Raw genomic sequence first — 16,942 nt, 5'->3', positions numbered from 1 at the left:
TCACGAATGATTCGTACGAAGATGGACACATTTATGTAGATCGGGGGCACATTCCCTTCAGAATCAAATGTAATCCAATGTGTCTTCAGCAGCTCAGATGTCAGGAGTAAATGACGACTGCTATGTTCATTATTACATCCAACAACAGAACACCTCAATGCTTAGGAGTCATTCTTGTCTACATCTGCTCCAGTGTTGAAACAATGATGGACTGATGACAGTCACTCAGGGCGGAGCTAAGGTAAGACACCAGTCCAGTCTGTGCTGAAACGCTACTGTCAATCAAACTATCGTGGGAGGGGCCTGTCAGTGTGACGTCACAAAGACAGGCAATCTGAGCTCGGCTCAGTATGAAAAAGGGGTAAAGATTTTAGTAGATTAAGAAAAAAAAACACTGGGTGGATTTTTTTCATTATACACACTGCCAACACACATTTCAGTTCAAGCAACTTGTAAAAGTGCATGTAGCACCCCTTTAATCTATTTAATATAAACGTGCGACTAGTAGATCGTATGCTTAGCTGGGGGCAGGCTAACTTGGAGTAATGAACCGATCCATTTTTCAAATAAAAAGCTATGACATTATACAAAATGTGCGTCTGCATCATGTCACTTTGTATTGAGTTCTGCATGTGTAACCAGTTCCGCCGTAAGGGGCCGTACAATTAGGATGATTCTAAGGGCCCAACCATGTATAAAAACATGGACGTCGTGTCTGTGATGACACTCGTAGGTTTCTGAAGAGCATTTTTTTGTAGCGCAAAGTTGGCGGAGCCAAAACCGGCCGTCGCCATCTCCCGGATAATCAAAAATGGACATAGAGGCGGGAACTTGACGGCGGTGACAGCAGTGGCAATCTACCCGTCACTTAAATAGCCATGCCCTTAATTAGGCAGAACTTTAAGGCTTAATATAAATTCAATGAATGATTTATAAAAAAATTCATCCCCCGCACAGTTGTCATGAAGGGCAAAATTAGCTATATAGACCAAAACCACTTTTTGCACCAGGCTGTAAACATGTTTTTTTCTTCTGTAAAATTGTGCATTTTAACATGGGTAGTCTATGGGACTGACTCCCTTTTGTAGCCAGCCTCAAGTGGCCAGTCGATGAATTGCAGTTTTAGTCACTTCCGTGTAGGTTTCACAAGAGATTGGGAAGGTTGTCACTTGGGCTGACGATGGAGGGGTGTTCGCCTAGGGGTTTTTGCAGGTTTTATAAAGTAAAGTAAACTTAAGACTTTTAAAGCCAAATTAAGGAACTGTGTTTATTAGAAAAATTTTTAAGACCAAGTCAAGAAAACATACATTTCAAATTTTAAAAATACAACTTCCAATTAGGTAATCGCCATTACTTTTTAATTCAGAAAACACCTAAAGGTTTGAATAGCTCTGCTCCAAATCACTAGAAACTAATAGCATTTGCTGTTACTTTCTAATAACACTGCAAATAAGCAATGCTCTTCATCAGTATTTTTGCAACTGCAAAGGTTTCAAATACATTTATTTTAGAATTATGAAGTCTTGTTTTCTGCAAAACTGAAGTTATTTTATGATTAAAGAACGATTATATGCCAATGGGATATGAGACGGTTTATACATTTATATAGAAGAGAGGCTATTGTAAATGATAGGTCTCTCAAAATGTTTTATGTTTTTTTTTTATCTCACCATTTCTTGCAATAAAAAAAGACAGTTTGAATCTATGAAGTTCTGGGTTGCACAGAGCAAAAACAACAGTCCATCATAATTAGCAAGACACTGTTGCTGCAAGGATAAACATTTTCGTACATCAATGAAAAAAATGAGAATTATTATTATTATTTTTTTTTGTATTTTTATTTAGACCACACTGTAACAGACACAAAATAGCAGATGGATAAAACAACAATAAAAATGTAATTTCACACATGGAAAACAAATGTGTAAAAGGATAAATGCAAAAAATACTACAAATACAAATACATTCAGTGTTATTTAGTAATTACACCACACACTTGAAAGATTAGCACGTAACTTTGTACATCATAATCATAATTCAAAAAAATTGAAAGACTGAAAAAGTTTTTTTTTGGATGTAACCACATGCTTCAGATGTCCATAAATGCACTTAAACAAAGCATTTACTTGAGATCGAAAATTTACAATTAAAAAAAATAATAATTGTTAAAGCTTGTTGAAATTCCAGACTTAAGGAAAAGGTTGTTTACATAGAACCAAACAGCACTTTGCTGTTCTGCAGGTGCTTTTATCAGGTTGATTAAGGCTGATCTGTGGCGTAAGTACAAGATTGAAGGCCATTTGTTCATAAGACCCAGCTAAATTACTCAAAAGTCTTACCAGATATTGTCCATATTTATGTGTCCATTTTACATCAGCATGTAAATGAGTCCTGAGCTAAGGGTGACAGTCTTTTACTGCTGTAATCATGGTAAATTACCTATCTATATACATACACAAAATCTAATTGTGTTGTTGGAAAGAACAGATGTTTCTGACACCTTCATGGAATCTAAAAAAGAAATTAAATAAATGTAATAATAATCAAACAAATCATACTATTAAATATTTATATAAAAAAACTAGATATTTTCTAGAATGTATTATTTTATTTTTTTTACATATTCATACTCTGAAAACATGCCAACACAATTTCATTACAAAAAGTTTGTGCCGTAGGTCCATTTACGTGATCCAGTCCCTACTGTATAATACTGTATATAAAGTGTAAATTACATGTTCAGAGAAAACAATGCACCTCAGTTGTTCAGTATTCAAATCAATGATTTACCATGTTGAATATTAAAGTGCGTAATGAAATGTGCTTGTTTAGTTTGTGAGAGAAGAAAAAAAAAAGGTAGATAGGTAGGTACATTATCATCCAGTAAAAAATATGAGTAGAAATTAAAGTATAAAAAAAAAAAAGTCTTACAATGAGGTATCAATATTTTACATGTCCCCTAAATTGTTAGGAATAAAAAAAAAAATAAAAAAAAAATCAAGAGACAAAACTGAGTCATGAGAATTTTACCACTACTGCTGCTTAATGGTAGCAAAGTTTTCTGAAATAATTTGCCAGTTTTTAATACAAAACCTTTAAAAAATAAAAAGAAGATTATGATGAAAGAGAATTAATATCAGGAACTTGTCACAAACTAGGTTAATAAAGCATCAAAAAAATATATTAACACCTGCCACTACATCTTGCTAGTGTTTTTTCTACAAATGATCACAAAGCAAACATTAATTTGCCTGAAAAGTGCAACATATAGATCAGGTCTACAGTTTTGCATTAACTCTCAAGATCAGGTCTAATTTAGAGGAATACAGGCCTTTGCTTTGTTTGCATCCAAATCTGTGATGTATAGAGATCTAATCTGTACCCAAGAGATTTACACACTGGTAAGCTACAAGAAGAACCAGAGCCAGCTTTACATCTTGAGAAGAGCATGCTAAGGTTCACTATTTTGAACCTAGAGCTTCTTCATTAAGTGCTGGCAAAGTGGACAATTTTGTCAGAATTGTAGCTGGTGGACCAAATTCAAAATATCATACTGCAAGAATAAAGTTCTGCAAACTCTTTTCTCTCAGAGGCAAATATTGTTTTAATTTGTTCAGATGTCAGCCAATTCATTGAGCTATCCAAAATTTCAGAAAATGACAAATTGAAATAAAGTTTTGTTTATTTAGTCACACCATGAGAACAGGCCATAAATCCTTCATGAAGTCATGATGACATTGCTTTAGTGTTGCTGGCCCATTCAAGTCTGTCATCAATGCAAATCCCACAGGCACTTGTTGTATGAAACCCTCATTAGTATGAAACGGGACAATCTACAAGACGGACCAAAGACAACATTACTGCATGAGAAGTGTGCAGAAAGATGCTTTACATTCTCAAAACTCAAATATAAAGACAATGTGCTTGGCGCTGGGAGGGTTGTTTGGGGAGGTACAATAAGTGTAACAAACAATTCCCACAAAAGATTCTTAAAAAAATGAAGATCTCTTTCCCACTCAACTTTCTCATCCGTTATAAACTTGAACTATACTTCTGGAAGTTTATGGTGTGTTGTGAATACATGTAGGATATTCACAAAGATAAAGACGTGATGACATTGCTCGAATATTGTGGGTTCATTCAAGTCTGCAATCAGTGCAAATCCCATAGGAACTTGCAAAACCCTCAAATTACATTAAACGTGGCAATCTACATGAAGGGCCTTAAATGACAATACTGCTTGAGAAAGATGCTGCACATTCTCAAATAGTGTGCTTTTATATCATTGTGAACAAACCTTCAATCATGCATGCTTCAACAACAAAGACATAACATTATAGCTTTTCAATAAGACAAAGCCAATTAAACCTTTACTTTCAATTCAGTCCGGGTGGACTGGAACCTTAAGCCTAAATAAAAAGCAAATGCAATATGTGCTTAGCGCTGGGTGGTTGTTTGAGGAAGTACAATAGGTGTACAAGCTATTCCCGCAAAAGATTCTGGAAAATGAAGATCTCTTTCCCACTCATCTGTCTCTGTATTATAAACTTGCACAATACTAGTGACGTTATTGAGGTGCCAGTTGTATCCTCCGACTATATAGATCTTTTTATCTAGCAGACAGCAGCCAGCCTCTGATTGACCAGCTCGCATTGGACTGACTGTTGTCCATTGATCGGTCTCTGCAATGTAATACTCTACAGCTAGCACATCGAAGCAGCGGTCAACATGGTCCATTCTGCCACCGAGAGCATAAATACGGTTGTTCACACTGATCATAGCATGCAAGACTCTTGGCTCATTCATGGGACACTTAAAGTCCCACTGATCAGAAGTCGGATCATAGCAATGGAGAGTCTTCTTATCCTCCACAGACACACCGTAACCTCCTGAGATGTAGAGTTTCTCACCGCACGTCACTCCGGCGTGACCCCAGATGCGCCTCTTAAGGGAATCCACATAAGTCCACTCGTTTTTCCTCGGACAATAGCACTCTACAGAGGACAAGCTGCCAGACCTGTTGCGTCCTCCGGTAGCGTAAAGTTGTCCATGCAACACATTGAGCTGAAACTGAATACGGCTCTCCTGCATGGATTGGATTCGAAGCCACTGGTTCAGATGGGGATCGTAGCGGAAACAGACATCGACCGCGCCCTCTCCACTGCGATACTGCAAATGCTGCCCACCCACGACATACACAAAATTGTCCAGAACCGACACACACGCATGGCTGCATCCCATCTCCATTTCAGTCAACTCTTTGAATTGTCGCACTGTGATGTCGGCTAGATAGTAGACTTTGCCGCTGACTGTCCGATCGTTGTCGGTGTAGGGCGTTCCACCGAACGTAATCAGCGAAGTGACGTCTGAGCGAATGGAAGTTCGCGATGATTGCATTTCGTGCTGTCGGAATGGAAGGATCTGATAATTGAAGGCCTCTAGGAGAAAGTGTCGACATTGCACATCCTCCACCATGATGTCGACAGTTTGGACGCTGTCCACAAGTTCAGACGAACGCATTAGCGGGAAGCGCACGTGGCAGAGCACTTCGCTGGCTGCTGCTCGTCTGGACGCGTCGTGCTGCAGCCAGCGGATTGCTGCGTGGAACAAGTCAATCTCGCTACAGTTCTTCAACTTGTTGCTCTGAAGGAAGAAAACCAGTCGTTCCTTTGGAATGTGAAGGAAGTCGTCCTCCTGAGCGATCTGCAGGAAGTGACGGAATGTGAACGCATCGACCGACTGTTTAAGGGACGAGAGGCTAAAAGTAGTGGCCATCTGGCCGATGTTTAGACAAGTCTCAACACTCATGGCTGATTTCAGGAACTCCTCACAAAGCTCCACCACAGGCACCATCTGCAGGAAGACTGCTGCACCAAGAACATCCTGAATGCAGTCCAAGTCCAGAGTGACCTCAGAACTGTAGGCAAAATCAATAATGTGCTTCAGTCCTCTGGCTGAAAGACCTTTTAGCTCGATGGTGTTCTGGTTGGACTCCTTCATTCCTCCAGTAAACATGGCTCTGAATGGATCAAGAAAAGATTTCACACTTTTATCAAATGTGCGGCAAAAAGAGGGGATCTGCATACTTTTGAGCTAAAGTGCAACAGTGACCCCTCCCTTTTTAGCACCCTTGGTTTTGGAAATATTTTTCTCCATTCATTTTCTACACAGGGATTTAAAAACAATCTTTAATAAAGAGTCTTGAACCAAAACAACATTACAAGCTTGACTAATGAGATCACAGAAGAGTCACAGTTCACAGAAGATGCGTTCGTCCATTTGTGTCTACAATCTCTGGCTGTTTAAGTGCTATTTGTTTTTTAATGGGTGATGCATTTTCTGAGACATTAAGAAATAGGAACTTTAAGAAAGAGCTGCTGATGAACGGAAGTAAACTATTAATGGTTCTATCAAAGTAAAAAATTTTTAAAAAGACCATTTAAGAAAAAGCTAGAAGTTAGGATGCACTGAAATTGAACATTGAGAAAACAATGTTAGTGTTCACTCATTTTAATTGTAGAGGAATTAATTTAAATCTTGAGACTTTGTAAATAGTTAGAGGAAAAAACTGGTCATCATACACTAAACGACTGAGAATCACACACTACCAGACTTTCGTCATTCTGAACACCACAAACTCATGAAGAAACTTGTGCCTTGTTTCAAGGAGACACGACTAATGAAAACAAAGTGTGTTTTAAAATAAACAACTGGATGGATTCATAGTCTGAAGCTAAAAAATAAAAAAAAAAAAAAAAATAATTTGCTGAATTTTTTTTTTTTTTGTAAACAAGATATTGTGAAGAAGAACCCAAATTCTTTATAATATCTTCTAAGTTCAACAGAAATATTCATACAGGTTTGTAACAACTTGAACTTGAATTGTCTGTACACACATTAGTCAAGTTAACTAGTCATTTAGACTTAGGGCTAGTCATTAACCTGCCATTTGCAGCTCAGTTGGCTGCTGCTAGCAAACATTGCATTGTCTCACCTGAAGTAGTCACTGCAGGAGGCCAAAACCGCTTTGTGAACCTCAAATCGCTCGTTGTCAATGGCCAGAACCACATCCAACAACTGACCTTGATCGCGCAGAGCAGACAGTCCCCTCAGGAGAGTGTTGCTGTGGCTGGGGGCCGAGAAAGTACAACGGAGCGTGCTGTTCTTGTTGTTAGCCATGCTGGAAGAAAGAGAGAGAATCAATTTACGAGAAACTGTATCTCTCGCCACTCCCTGATCATTGTCTCTGGCTTCAGAGTCAACAGAACTTTACAAGTGGCTTGATAAATCTGCTGTATCCTGATGCTTCACAGGTCTAGGTTTCTATACTGGTGCATCAGCATGATCCCTGTAATGGCACCTACTTTTAAATTATTCAACAGAATGGATAAAGAGCCAGTTTGGACACAGAACACCTAAGCCTCAAAAATATCAAGCAACAAGTGACCTAAACAACTGCCAACATCAAATGGCTCTTGTGATGACAGTGCACATGTTAAACACAAGTTAAACAAAATAAATTGTAATTGTCATTGCTCCTAACCCTCATGTTCTGTTGAGACAGACTCTGCATACTTCAATGTTTCATTTCCGATATGTTCCAATGCTAAATATATATATATATATATAAATCCTGGTACTTTTATAGCCAAATAAATGATCTGCTTTAATTTAGATGAATAATTTCCAAAGCTTGTAATAACGAGTAGGCATGTAATGTAACTAATCCTATATAGTAATTTTTATTTTCTGTTTTGGATCAATCTGGCCCCAGAAAACTGTATATTTGTAAATAAATATACAGTATAATCAAATGCTAGCATGTAACAAATTACTGCATGTATTCATGTTTCATATTTGGGAAAGTTTTTTTTTTTAAACATTTAAACAATGTTGTCAAATTGAAATGAGAGCATCAGTTCTATTAAATCTAGGGTCATAAAAACCTTAAATTAATTCTTAAAGAGGTTTTACATTTGGGATAGAAGAACGGGATAAAGCCTAATGTGATTATTAAAATGTAAAAGGCCATGATTTCAATAAATAAATATGAGTGAGCAATGTCCAAATGCAGTGCTGTTGCGCATTCAATGGGCTCACAGTTTCAGAGCATTTATTCAAACAGATTGTCATAAATAATCATCAGTAGATCGTAAACAATGTTTACTTGATGGTGTTTATATTGTAATAGACAGTAGATGGTTGTAATCGCCCCTATCCTTCTGACGGAACAGCTGGCAATAGTAAAGCATACACATTTCACAAACAGTGTAATGTCACATTATTTCATCAATTCTCATTGCAACTCTAAAGTTTTGTTTATGCACTCCTTAATTTTTCAATATAGGAGAACATGTGCTCCTTGGAAATAAAGCAAGCATCAAGCCTTCATGTCGTTAAGTATGCTTTTGGGGCCCTGAATTCTACCAGATAGTATGTAAGGGTTAAAAGGTTCTTCTTATAAACATTTTGAAAGGTGCACTCAGTATGTTTCTGTGTACATTTAGCTGACTCTTATACTAACTGTTGTATGTTCCTGCTCTGTGCTAGATTTGTCCTCAACTTTTGGAACAATGATTTGTTGCATTGCTCCATGAGGGATTGCTTATTTTAACATTTCATTTATTGATTTATTTTACCTCAAACATATTCTGTTTCGACTGTGTCAGCATTCACCATCACTGTAGACTATGCTACAGCTTATAGGTTATCATATAATGTCAAGAATGAAAAACAAAGTAGTAAAAGGCAAATTAGCATGAGACTACAATCCCATAAAAGCTGCGATGGGAGTGGAAAGTTCTCACTTCCATAAAGATCAACAAAATATATAAAGAGAAGTGCAAACTTGCAACTATCCCTGCCATCTCGAGGACAAAATGGATAAAGACATGCTTTGTTTTGGGTGCAATAAAAGTGCAAATGATAATAAACTGACTAACGTAAACCTTAGTAAAACTCATTTATTTAAATACTTTCCTACCATAGGTTTTGTGTCTGAAATGGAAACTCCTACTAAATGCAATAAGTACAGCTGCAAAAATAACTGGCTTTTTCCATGGTCCATGGCTTAATTTTTACTAGTGTGTCTTTAGTAAATCAATAAACTTAATGTGAATTTTTGACCTCACAATATTATGCTGTACAGCATGAATAATAGATAGCCTACTACATTAAACAGTGTTAATAAATTATTAGTTTTTCAAAGATTAATTTTAAATGAGCGTTAGAAGTTAATCTAAACGTAAATATAAGGCAAAGAAGTATGCACAACTACATATCCAACATTAACCATTCCCAGTAAATCTTTAATATAGTACAGATAAAAGGGCATTGTTGCACAGCTGGCCATGATAGAAAGAAATGCTGTAGACAGCAATACAGCACAATAAAACAAATGTTTTTTTTTTTTAATCTCGTAACCCTGTTGCATTATGGGACAAACCTATGCATGCATGCATCAAACGCATCGCATGCAAAATCTGATGCTACATGCATGCATTCCTACCTGCTTTGAGCTCGACTCGCACAGAACTCCACACCATCTGACTCCGCCATGCTCAGCGAGGACGAGGATGAGAAAGGTCATCATGTGAAGAAGCCCAAATTTCCGCTAATCATGCTCAATCTTAATAAAATACTAAATGCAAGACGCGTCATTGACAAATAAACAAACAACCCACATCACACTTACAGTTTCGAGTGGATAGACTGCTTTGAGACAGTGAGAGAGCATTAGTAAGGAAAGTAATGATTTCTAGCCCATTAATACTGTACGGCCTGTAGTCGAGGACAATCCAGGTGCTGCCGACAGAGTTCAGCTCGAGCTTACCTGCGCGCGCCTCTCACCCTCTGCGCGACCCCGCGATTGCTGCTGCGCGCCCACAAGCACACCAGTCTTCTTCTTTTTCTGTTTTTCTTTTGCAACCAACGTGAATTTGTGCATTACCGCCACCTTCTGAGTGTGGAACAGAGTTGTATATTCTTTTAGTGCTGTCCATGGCTCTGGTGTTGTCCAAACGATTAATCACGATTAATCACATTCAAAATAAAAGTTTTTGTTTACTTTATATAAATGTGTGTACTTTATTTATTATGTATATATAAATGCACACACATACAGCATAAATGTACATGCATATATCTTTATTCACATAATTTATATTTGGCTCCCAAACTCTGGAATAGCCTTCCTGATAATGTTCGGGGTTCAGACACACTCTCTGTTTAATCTAGATCTTTCGCATCTCTTTCGCCAAGCATTCAAATAATGCATCTCTTAAATTGTGACTGCAGTTGTATCTGATCAAATGCACATTCTTATTCTTTAGCTCGGTTAAACTAATTAATTTTACTTTGTTGGAACAGCAGCTAGGCTATACAGAACCTTTAAAAGTTCTATCAGGCACTACGTATTTGGAACCCCTAAAAGGTTCTATATGGAACCTTTTAGGGGTTCATTCATGATTATTTCTTTTGTCCTTTCCGGATTAAATATTTCATATAATTGACAAACATCAAGACCATAAAATTTAAAAATGTAATTCACATAAAAAAGTCACCCATGAATACTGAAAAAAAGCACACCCAAAGTGCATAGAACTAGTCATTTATTTATATTAACAAAAATAATTACTATTACTGAAAGAATGCTACTGTAATTTAAAATTTTTAAGGCTTTAAATGTACAAATCAACATTAAAACACCAACCATTTAAAAAATCTCACAAATAATGAATATAGAGTTTCACCTACATCTACATATTACAAAATAAGTCATTATAAAATTACATTAATCTATCACTAATAAATAATGCAAATATACAGATTCATCTAAATTCCCATCAGGGTTAGAACAACATCAAGTACCTCAAAACTACAAATCCATATTAATATATCTCACAATGGAAATATACAGATATAGAAGTACTTCAAATCTACAAATTCATATTACTATCACTCATAAAGAATGTGAATACATAGATTAAAATTCAGATCAACATTTCAGAACATCAAGTACTTCAAATCTACAAATTTACATTAATATCACTCATAAAGAATTGTAATTACAGATTCAAATTCAGATCAGCATTTCAGAATAACATCAATCTCATCATATTTACAAATTTACATTAGCACTATTCACAAAATATCAAAGTATTATGATAATTGATAATACATTTTGAGCACTGGACAGACAGTTTTTTTTTTGGCTTCTGGAGAGTTTAAACAGGTATTGCTCGACAAAATTCATCATGTGAGTGATGTGCTTGGGATATTCCACACTGAATATGAAATAAGAAGCAAAGAGGCACTCCATTGCCTCCATCACATCCATTTCTGCGCTCACAATGTTGACACCCTCCATATTGATGCTGGCTCTTTTTGCATGGATGGGGTTTGAAGCTTCATGAAAAACTATAGTCGGAGTTGGCTTTACTGATTCCTGCAAGTTGGAAAACATATAAATTATTTGTGAAATAACTTAGAATCTTGCATACTTTCTTCCAAACAATTAGGGATGTGCCTGACCATTTTTTACCACAGTGGTAAGGGCCAATTCACTGGCTAGGTTGCACATGCAACTCACAAACAATCATGACCACAGAAACTTCAAGATCAATGCAATATTCATTAATAAAATAGCTTGGATAGCATACTGAAAAACTAAAAAGCAACAATGTATCTGTTTTTGATTTAACTAAACTTGCAGCTTGATTATTGAAGAGACACTACACAAACATTATTCACACATGCAGTTTCTCACTTTCTCTCTGTTGTTAATTTAAATAAAAATGCTATTCGTTCAAGCTACATCATTTCTGTATCTGACTTAAAGCATGCAGAATGCTAGATCTAAAGGCTGGTTGCTAAAAAAATGCATCAGGGTTTTTTTGCCTCCACGTCTTTCATTTAAATTGTGCGAATGTTTTTATGAGAAACTGAGCAGCCCTCTCTCAATTTTAACATCTTTGTATTTCTCCTGATATTACAAAACAACTGTCAATAAGAGTAAAACATTCTTCATTAGAACATTATTCTACAAGAGCAAGACATTTTTATTTAATTTTGTTATCACATTCACAGAGCTACATGCAATCGTGATCATGTCTGTCAATTCTTTAAAACTATGGCAAATCTCAAATATCTGCTCATCACAATGAACGTCATACAGTTTGGAAATCAAGTTCAGATCATTTTCTGACCCCCCCCCCCAACCTCCCCACCAACACAAAGACATGACATATCAAACTTACATTGTCCAGACAGAAGAGAAACTTGATGTTTTCTCTGAATAAAGATGGTAAGATTAGCAGTTGTTCTCCAGATCTGCAATATCTGTTTACACAAAAACAACAAAACAAAACAAGTTATTGGTACACATTATATTTTAGCTGTGATGGTTGTCTGTATATAAAGACTGAAATATTACTGTAATTTCTTAGTCAAGTAAAATATTTATATAATTTATTTTACACTTCACTTTCAAACATGAATCATTAATGTGAGCAGAGCAGCATCCAAAATCAAAGTACTTCTGCTGAGATTCTGAAGTATGCTTACAATGGACACTTTTAATACTACTCCATGAGAACACAGGAGAGGATTTATAAATGGCAGTGAAGCAATGCAACTGAGGTTGTAAAAAATAAAGAAAATTAAATGCAAAATGTCTCAGTTCACATTACTTTAATCTCCGATCTCTGTATGCAGGTGTTTTGTTTACATGTATGTCATTGCAGCAGCACATTAAACTTTAATTGTAATTAAACTGACTGGAACTACCTGTGAATCAAAGTATTTTAATGCACACCTTTTAGCCAATCAGAATCAGATATTCAGACAAACCATGGTATAAATAGATTTATTACAGTAACAGTTCAACAAACCAAGCAACTAATGGTAGTGTTAAGGAAAAAAAGAACATACTTTTTGTGTTTGTGTCAATAAACTGTTCAGAACTTGAAGAGCAGTCTCTAGATTAAGATGAAGTTCCTTCCCAAACCGCATCTTCACTTCATGCAGCAGCTACCAAAAAAAAGAAATAAAAAAAAATAGAAAGAAAAATTCATTAAAACAATTTTGACTGTTTTTATTCATACATTTTTTTTTTAAATGCAGTGGAAATACTAAACTCAAAGGAAACAACACAAAAAACAAATACTCACAAGTTGTGGAACCCGAAGAAATGGGAACATGTCCATGACCTCTCAAGTTGGAATTCAAAAATTGTTTTCTTTGTAAAATTAATGAAAAGAATTAGTTTATTACTTCTTTTTGTTTATGTTGGGTGTTCAACAGATAAAAAATTGTAATCCATAAAGCAAAATTGTTTAGTTGCGGTACATAATTTCACATAAATTCAAAGAGTGAAATGAAAGAGCAGCAAACAAGGCTATAAGTAAGGGGCCGTTCACATATCACGTCTTTTGCGCGCTCAAGTTCGTTATTTCAAATGTAGGCGCGCAAACTAGGCGCTCATAATTAGTAGTGGAAATAATGATTCTTTCAAGAGATTTGTTAATTTTTAGTTCATTCACCAAAATGATTTGTTCAGAACTTCAGTGAAAAATGAGTTAGTGGATTGCGTGAACGAGAACGATTCGTTCACCTAAAAGATTCGTTCAAAAAGAACGATTCGTTCACAAATGACACATCACTACTTATAATGTAAGCGACGCGCGCTAGTTTTTCCAGGTGCGTCCTCACCGCATTGAGCTAAAAACATCAACTTTTCAAAATGCCGCAAGCGCTCCGCAGGTCATGAGACAAGAACCAACCAATTGAGGAATCAGCTTCATCCTTTCCCATGACAAGAAATGTTGAAAGCTCAGCCAATATGAAGGAACAGCTGATCATAGCTGTATATGGATAGGCATTTTTAGCTAATTTAGTAGCTAGTTCTAATTACGTTTTCCAAGCGTGTTTAGGTGCGATATGTGAACTCGTATTTTTTGTTTTAATGATGTGCCTTTTAACATTATCAAGTATATTCAAAAACTAAACATATCGTGCCTACAAAGTGCACGCATCTAGGCTAATGTAAAGTTACATGATGAAGTGCGCGTGGCCCGTGTGCATTTTGAGTGCGTTCTTTCACTGCATTATATAATTCATGAATGCATGTGAATGATCACAAAATTCAAGATATGGGGGTTAGAAAATGTATATTTTTATGTAGTTATCAATATCACACAAAGAGTGCCATTTCAGTTTTTCTCCAAAAATCAGCATGATTAAAATGTGATATTAAGTTACTACAAACAATAATTTAATTACAAATACAAAATGTTGCAGAATAATGTAATATATGAATGAATAATAGCCTAAAGAACCTTTGTGCCAAAAGGGTTCTTTCTTGTCATTTTAGAACCTTTTTAACATAAAAGGTTCTTTGGAGTTGAGTAAAGAACCCTATGGTTCTATATAGAACCCCAATGAACCCTTTTTTCTAAGAGTGTGTTGTCATAACGTTCACCTTGGAGATTGAAAATTTTTCTTTTTGAGACCCGAGGGGCCCAATTTCAGACCCAGAACAATAAAACCCACAGAAGAGGTGGGAGTTCAAAGGAGGAATCTTTATATTACCAAACTGCAGGGAGAGGAAGAGTAGATATAAGTCATGATCTGCAAGATTAACCACAATCTGATGTGATCCGACCACCTCAGAGAAAACCAGTGTTGAGCTGCTGCAAGAGCTTTAGAAGCACAGCAGCTGTGGTCAAAGAGTTCTTGTGTGTTCTGATTGGTGGATGATGATGATGATGAGTGGATAAAGACTAGAGCAATCAAATAGTGAGAGAGTGATCTGCTCAATTGGTTATGTTTGTGGATGTTTCAACGTGGAAAGCAGTTCTGAATGGAAATATTGTTAAATTCAGTAAATGTTATGAAATTAGAGAACTAAGCCAATAGTAGCGCTGGCGGTGTCATTTGATTTGGATGGGAACTTCGCATTGTGAATCATTTGAGTCAGTTCGGGGGTTCAGAGCATGATTCATTTGAGTCAGTTTTGGAGTTCAAAGCGGGTTTGCAAATCATTTGAATCATTTTGGGAGTTCGGAGTATGGAGCGTGAATCATTTGAACCAGTTTGGGAGTTCGGAGCAGGATCGCAAATCATTTGAGTCAGTTTGGGAGTTCAAAGCGGGTTCGCGAATCATTTGAGTCAGTTTGGGGATCGCGAATCATTTGAGTCAGTTCGGGATTTCGGAGCGGGATCGCGAATCATTTGTGTCAGTTTCGGGAGTTCAAAGCGGGTTCGCGAATCATTTGAGTCAGTTTGGGGATAACGAATCATTTGAATCAGTTCGGGAGTTCGTAGCGGGTTCGCAAATCATTTGAGTCATTTCGAGAGTTCAAAGCGGGTTCGCAAATCATTTGAGTCAGTTTGGGGTTCGTGAATCATGTGAATGATCACAAAATTCAATATATGGGGGTTAGAAAATGTATAGGCCTATATTTATTATCATTTTATGTAGTTAATATCACACGAAGAGTGCCATTTCAGTTTTAACTATGGTTATATATAGAACCCCAATGAACCCTTTTTTCTAAGAGTGTGTTGTCATAGCGTTCACCTTGGAGATTGAAAATGTTTCTTTTTTGAGACCCCAGGAGCCCAAATTCAGACCCAGAACAATAAAACCCACAGAAGAGGTGGGAGTTCAAAGGAGGAATCTTTATATTACCAAACTGCAAGAGCTTTTGAAGCACAGCAGCTGTGGTCAAAGAGTTCTCGTGTGTTCTGATTGGTGAATGATGATGATGAGTGGATAAAGACTACAGCAATCAAATAGTGAGAGAGTGATCTGCTCAACTGGTTATGTTCGTGGATGTTTCGATGTGGAAAGCAGTTTGGAATGGAAATATTGATATTTTATTTGCTAACAACATACTTTACGTACGTTAAAATCAGTAAATGTTATGAAATTAAAGAACTAAGCTAATAGTAGCGCTGGCGGTGTCGTTTGATTTGAATGGGAACTTCGGATTGTGAATCATTTGAGTCAATTCGGGAGTTCAGAGCGTGATTCATTTGAGTCAGTTTGGGAGTTCAAAGCGGGTTTGCAAATCATTTGAGTGATTTTGGGAGCTCGGAGTATGGAGCGTGAATCATTTGAACCAGTTTGGGAGTTCGGAGCAGGATTGTGAATCATTTGAGTCAGTTTGGGAGTTTGGAGCGGGATCGCGAATCATTTGAGTCAGTTTGGGGATCGCGAATCATTTGAATCAGTTCGGGAGTTCGTGGCCGCTACGAACTCCCGAACTGATTCAAATGATTCGCGATACCGCTACGAACTCCCGAACTGATTCGGAGAGGGTTCGCGAATCAGTTCGGGAGTTCGTAGCGGTATCGCGAATCATTTGAGTCAGTTTGGGGATTGCAAATCATTTGAATCAGTTCGAGAATTCGGAGAGGGTTCGCGAATCATTTGAGTCAGTTCGGGAGTTCGTAGCGGGTTCGCGAATCATTTGAGTCAGTTTGGGAGTTCGTAGCGGGTTCGCGAATCATTTGAGTCAGTTTGGGGGATCGCGAATCATTTTAATCAGTTCGGGAGTCGTAGCGGGTTCGCGAATCATTTGAGTCAGTTCGGGAGTTCGGAGCGGGATCGCGAATCATTTGAGTCAGTTCGGGAGTTCAAAGCGGGTTCGCAAATCATTTGAGTCAGTTTGGGGATCGCGAATCATTTGAATCAGTTCGGGAGTTCGTAGCGGGTTTGTGAATCATTTGAGTCAGTTCGGGAGTTCAAAGCGGGTTCGCGAATCATTTGAGTCAGTTTGGGGATCGCAAATCATTTGAATCAGTTCGGGAGTTCGGAGCGGGATTGCGAATCATTTATGGTTCAGAGCGGGTTCGCGAATCATTTGAGTCAGTTTGGGAGTTCGGAGCATGAATCATTTGAATCAGTTTGGGAGTTCGGAGCGTGAATCATTTGAGT

The 16,942-nt window shown here is 37.1% G+C and overlaps 1 protein-coding gene across 1 annotated transcript; it reads right to left on the bottom strand.

Moving 5' to 3' along the window:
• Nucleotides 1-3,664: 3,664 nt before the first annotated feature.
• On the bottom strand, nucleotides 3,665-9,767 carry LOC132126332 (kelch-like protein 26). Its single transcript, XM_059537527.1, has 3 exons — nucleotides 9,509-9,767; nucleotides 6,995-7,180; nucleotides 3,665-6,019 (listed from the first exon to the last, which is right to left on the bottom strand). Exons 1-3 carry the CDS (start codon nucleotides 9,556-9,558, stop codon nucleotides 4,438-4,440), a joined length of 1,818 nt encoding a protein of 605 aa, XP_059393510.1. The 5' UTR covers nucleotides 9,559-9,767; the 3' UTR covers nucleotides 3,665-4,437.
• Nucleotides 9,768-16,942: the final 7,175 nt, after the last annotated feature.

Source organism: Carassius carassius, chromosome 44 (assembly GCF_963082965.1).
Source record: "Carassius carassius chromosome 44, fCarCar2.1, whole genome shotgun sequence".
NCBI classification, from domain to species: Eukaryota; Metazoa; Chordata; class Actinopteri; order Cypriniformes; family Cyprinidae; genus Carassius; species Carassius carassius.
Note: the sequence above shows the minus strand (reverse complement) of the source record. Positions and strands in the feature narration are given on the sequence as shown.

Bases quoted from the DNA above. Each gene is read 5' to 3' on its own strand.
- LOC132126332 (XM_059537527.1), bottom strand. From the start codon at position 9,558: ATGGCGGAGTCAGATGGTGTGGAGTTCTGTGCGAGTCGAGCTCAAAGC. The intron at 7,181-9,508 runs GTAGGAATGCAT...TCTTTCTTCCAG, and splicing joins GCGAGTCGAGCTCAAAGCAG to CATGGCTAACAACAAGAACA. The intron at 6,020-6,994 runs GTGAGACAATGC...TGATCCATTCAG, and splicing joins TCCTGCAGTGACTACTTCAG to AGCCATGTTTACTGGAGGAA.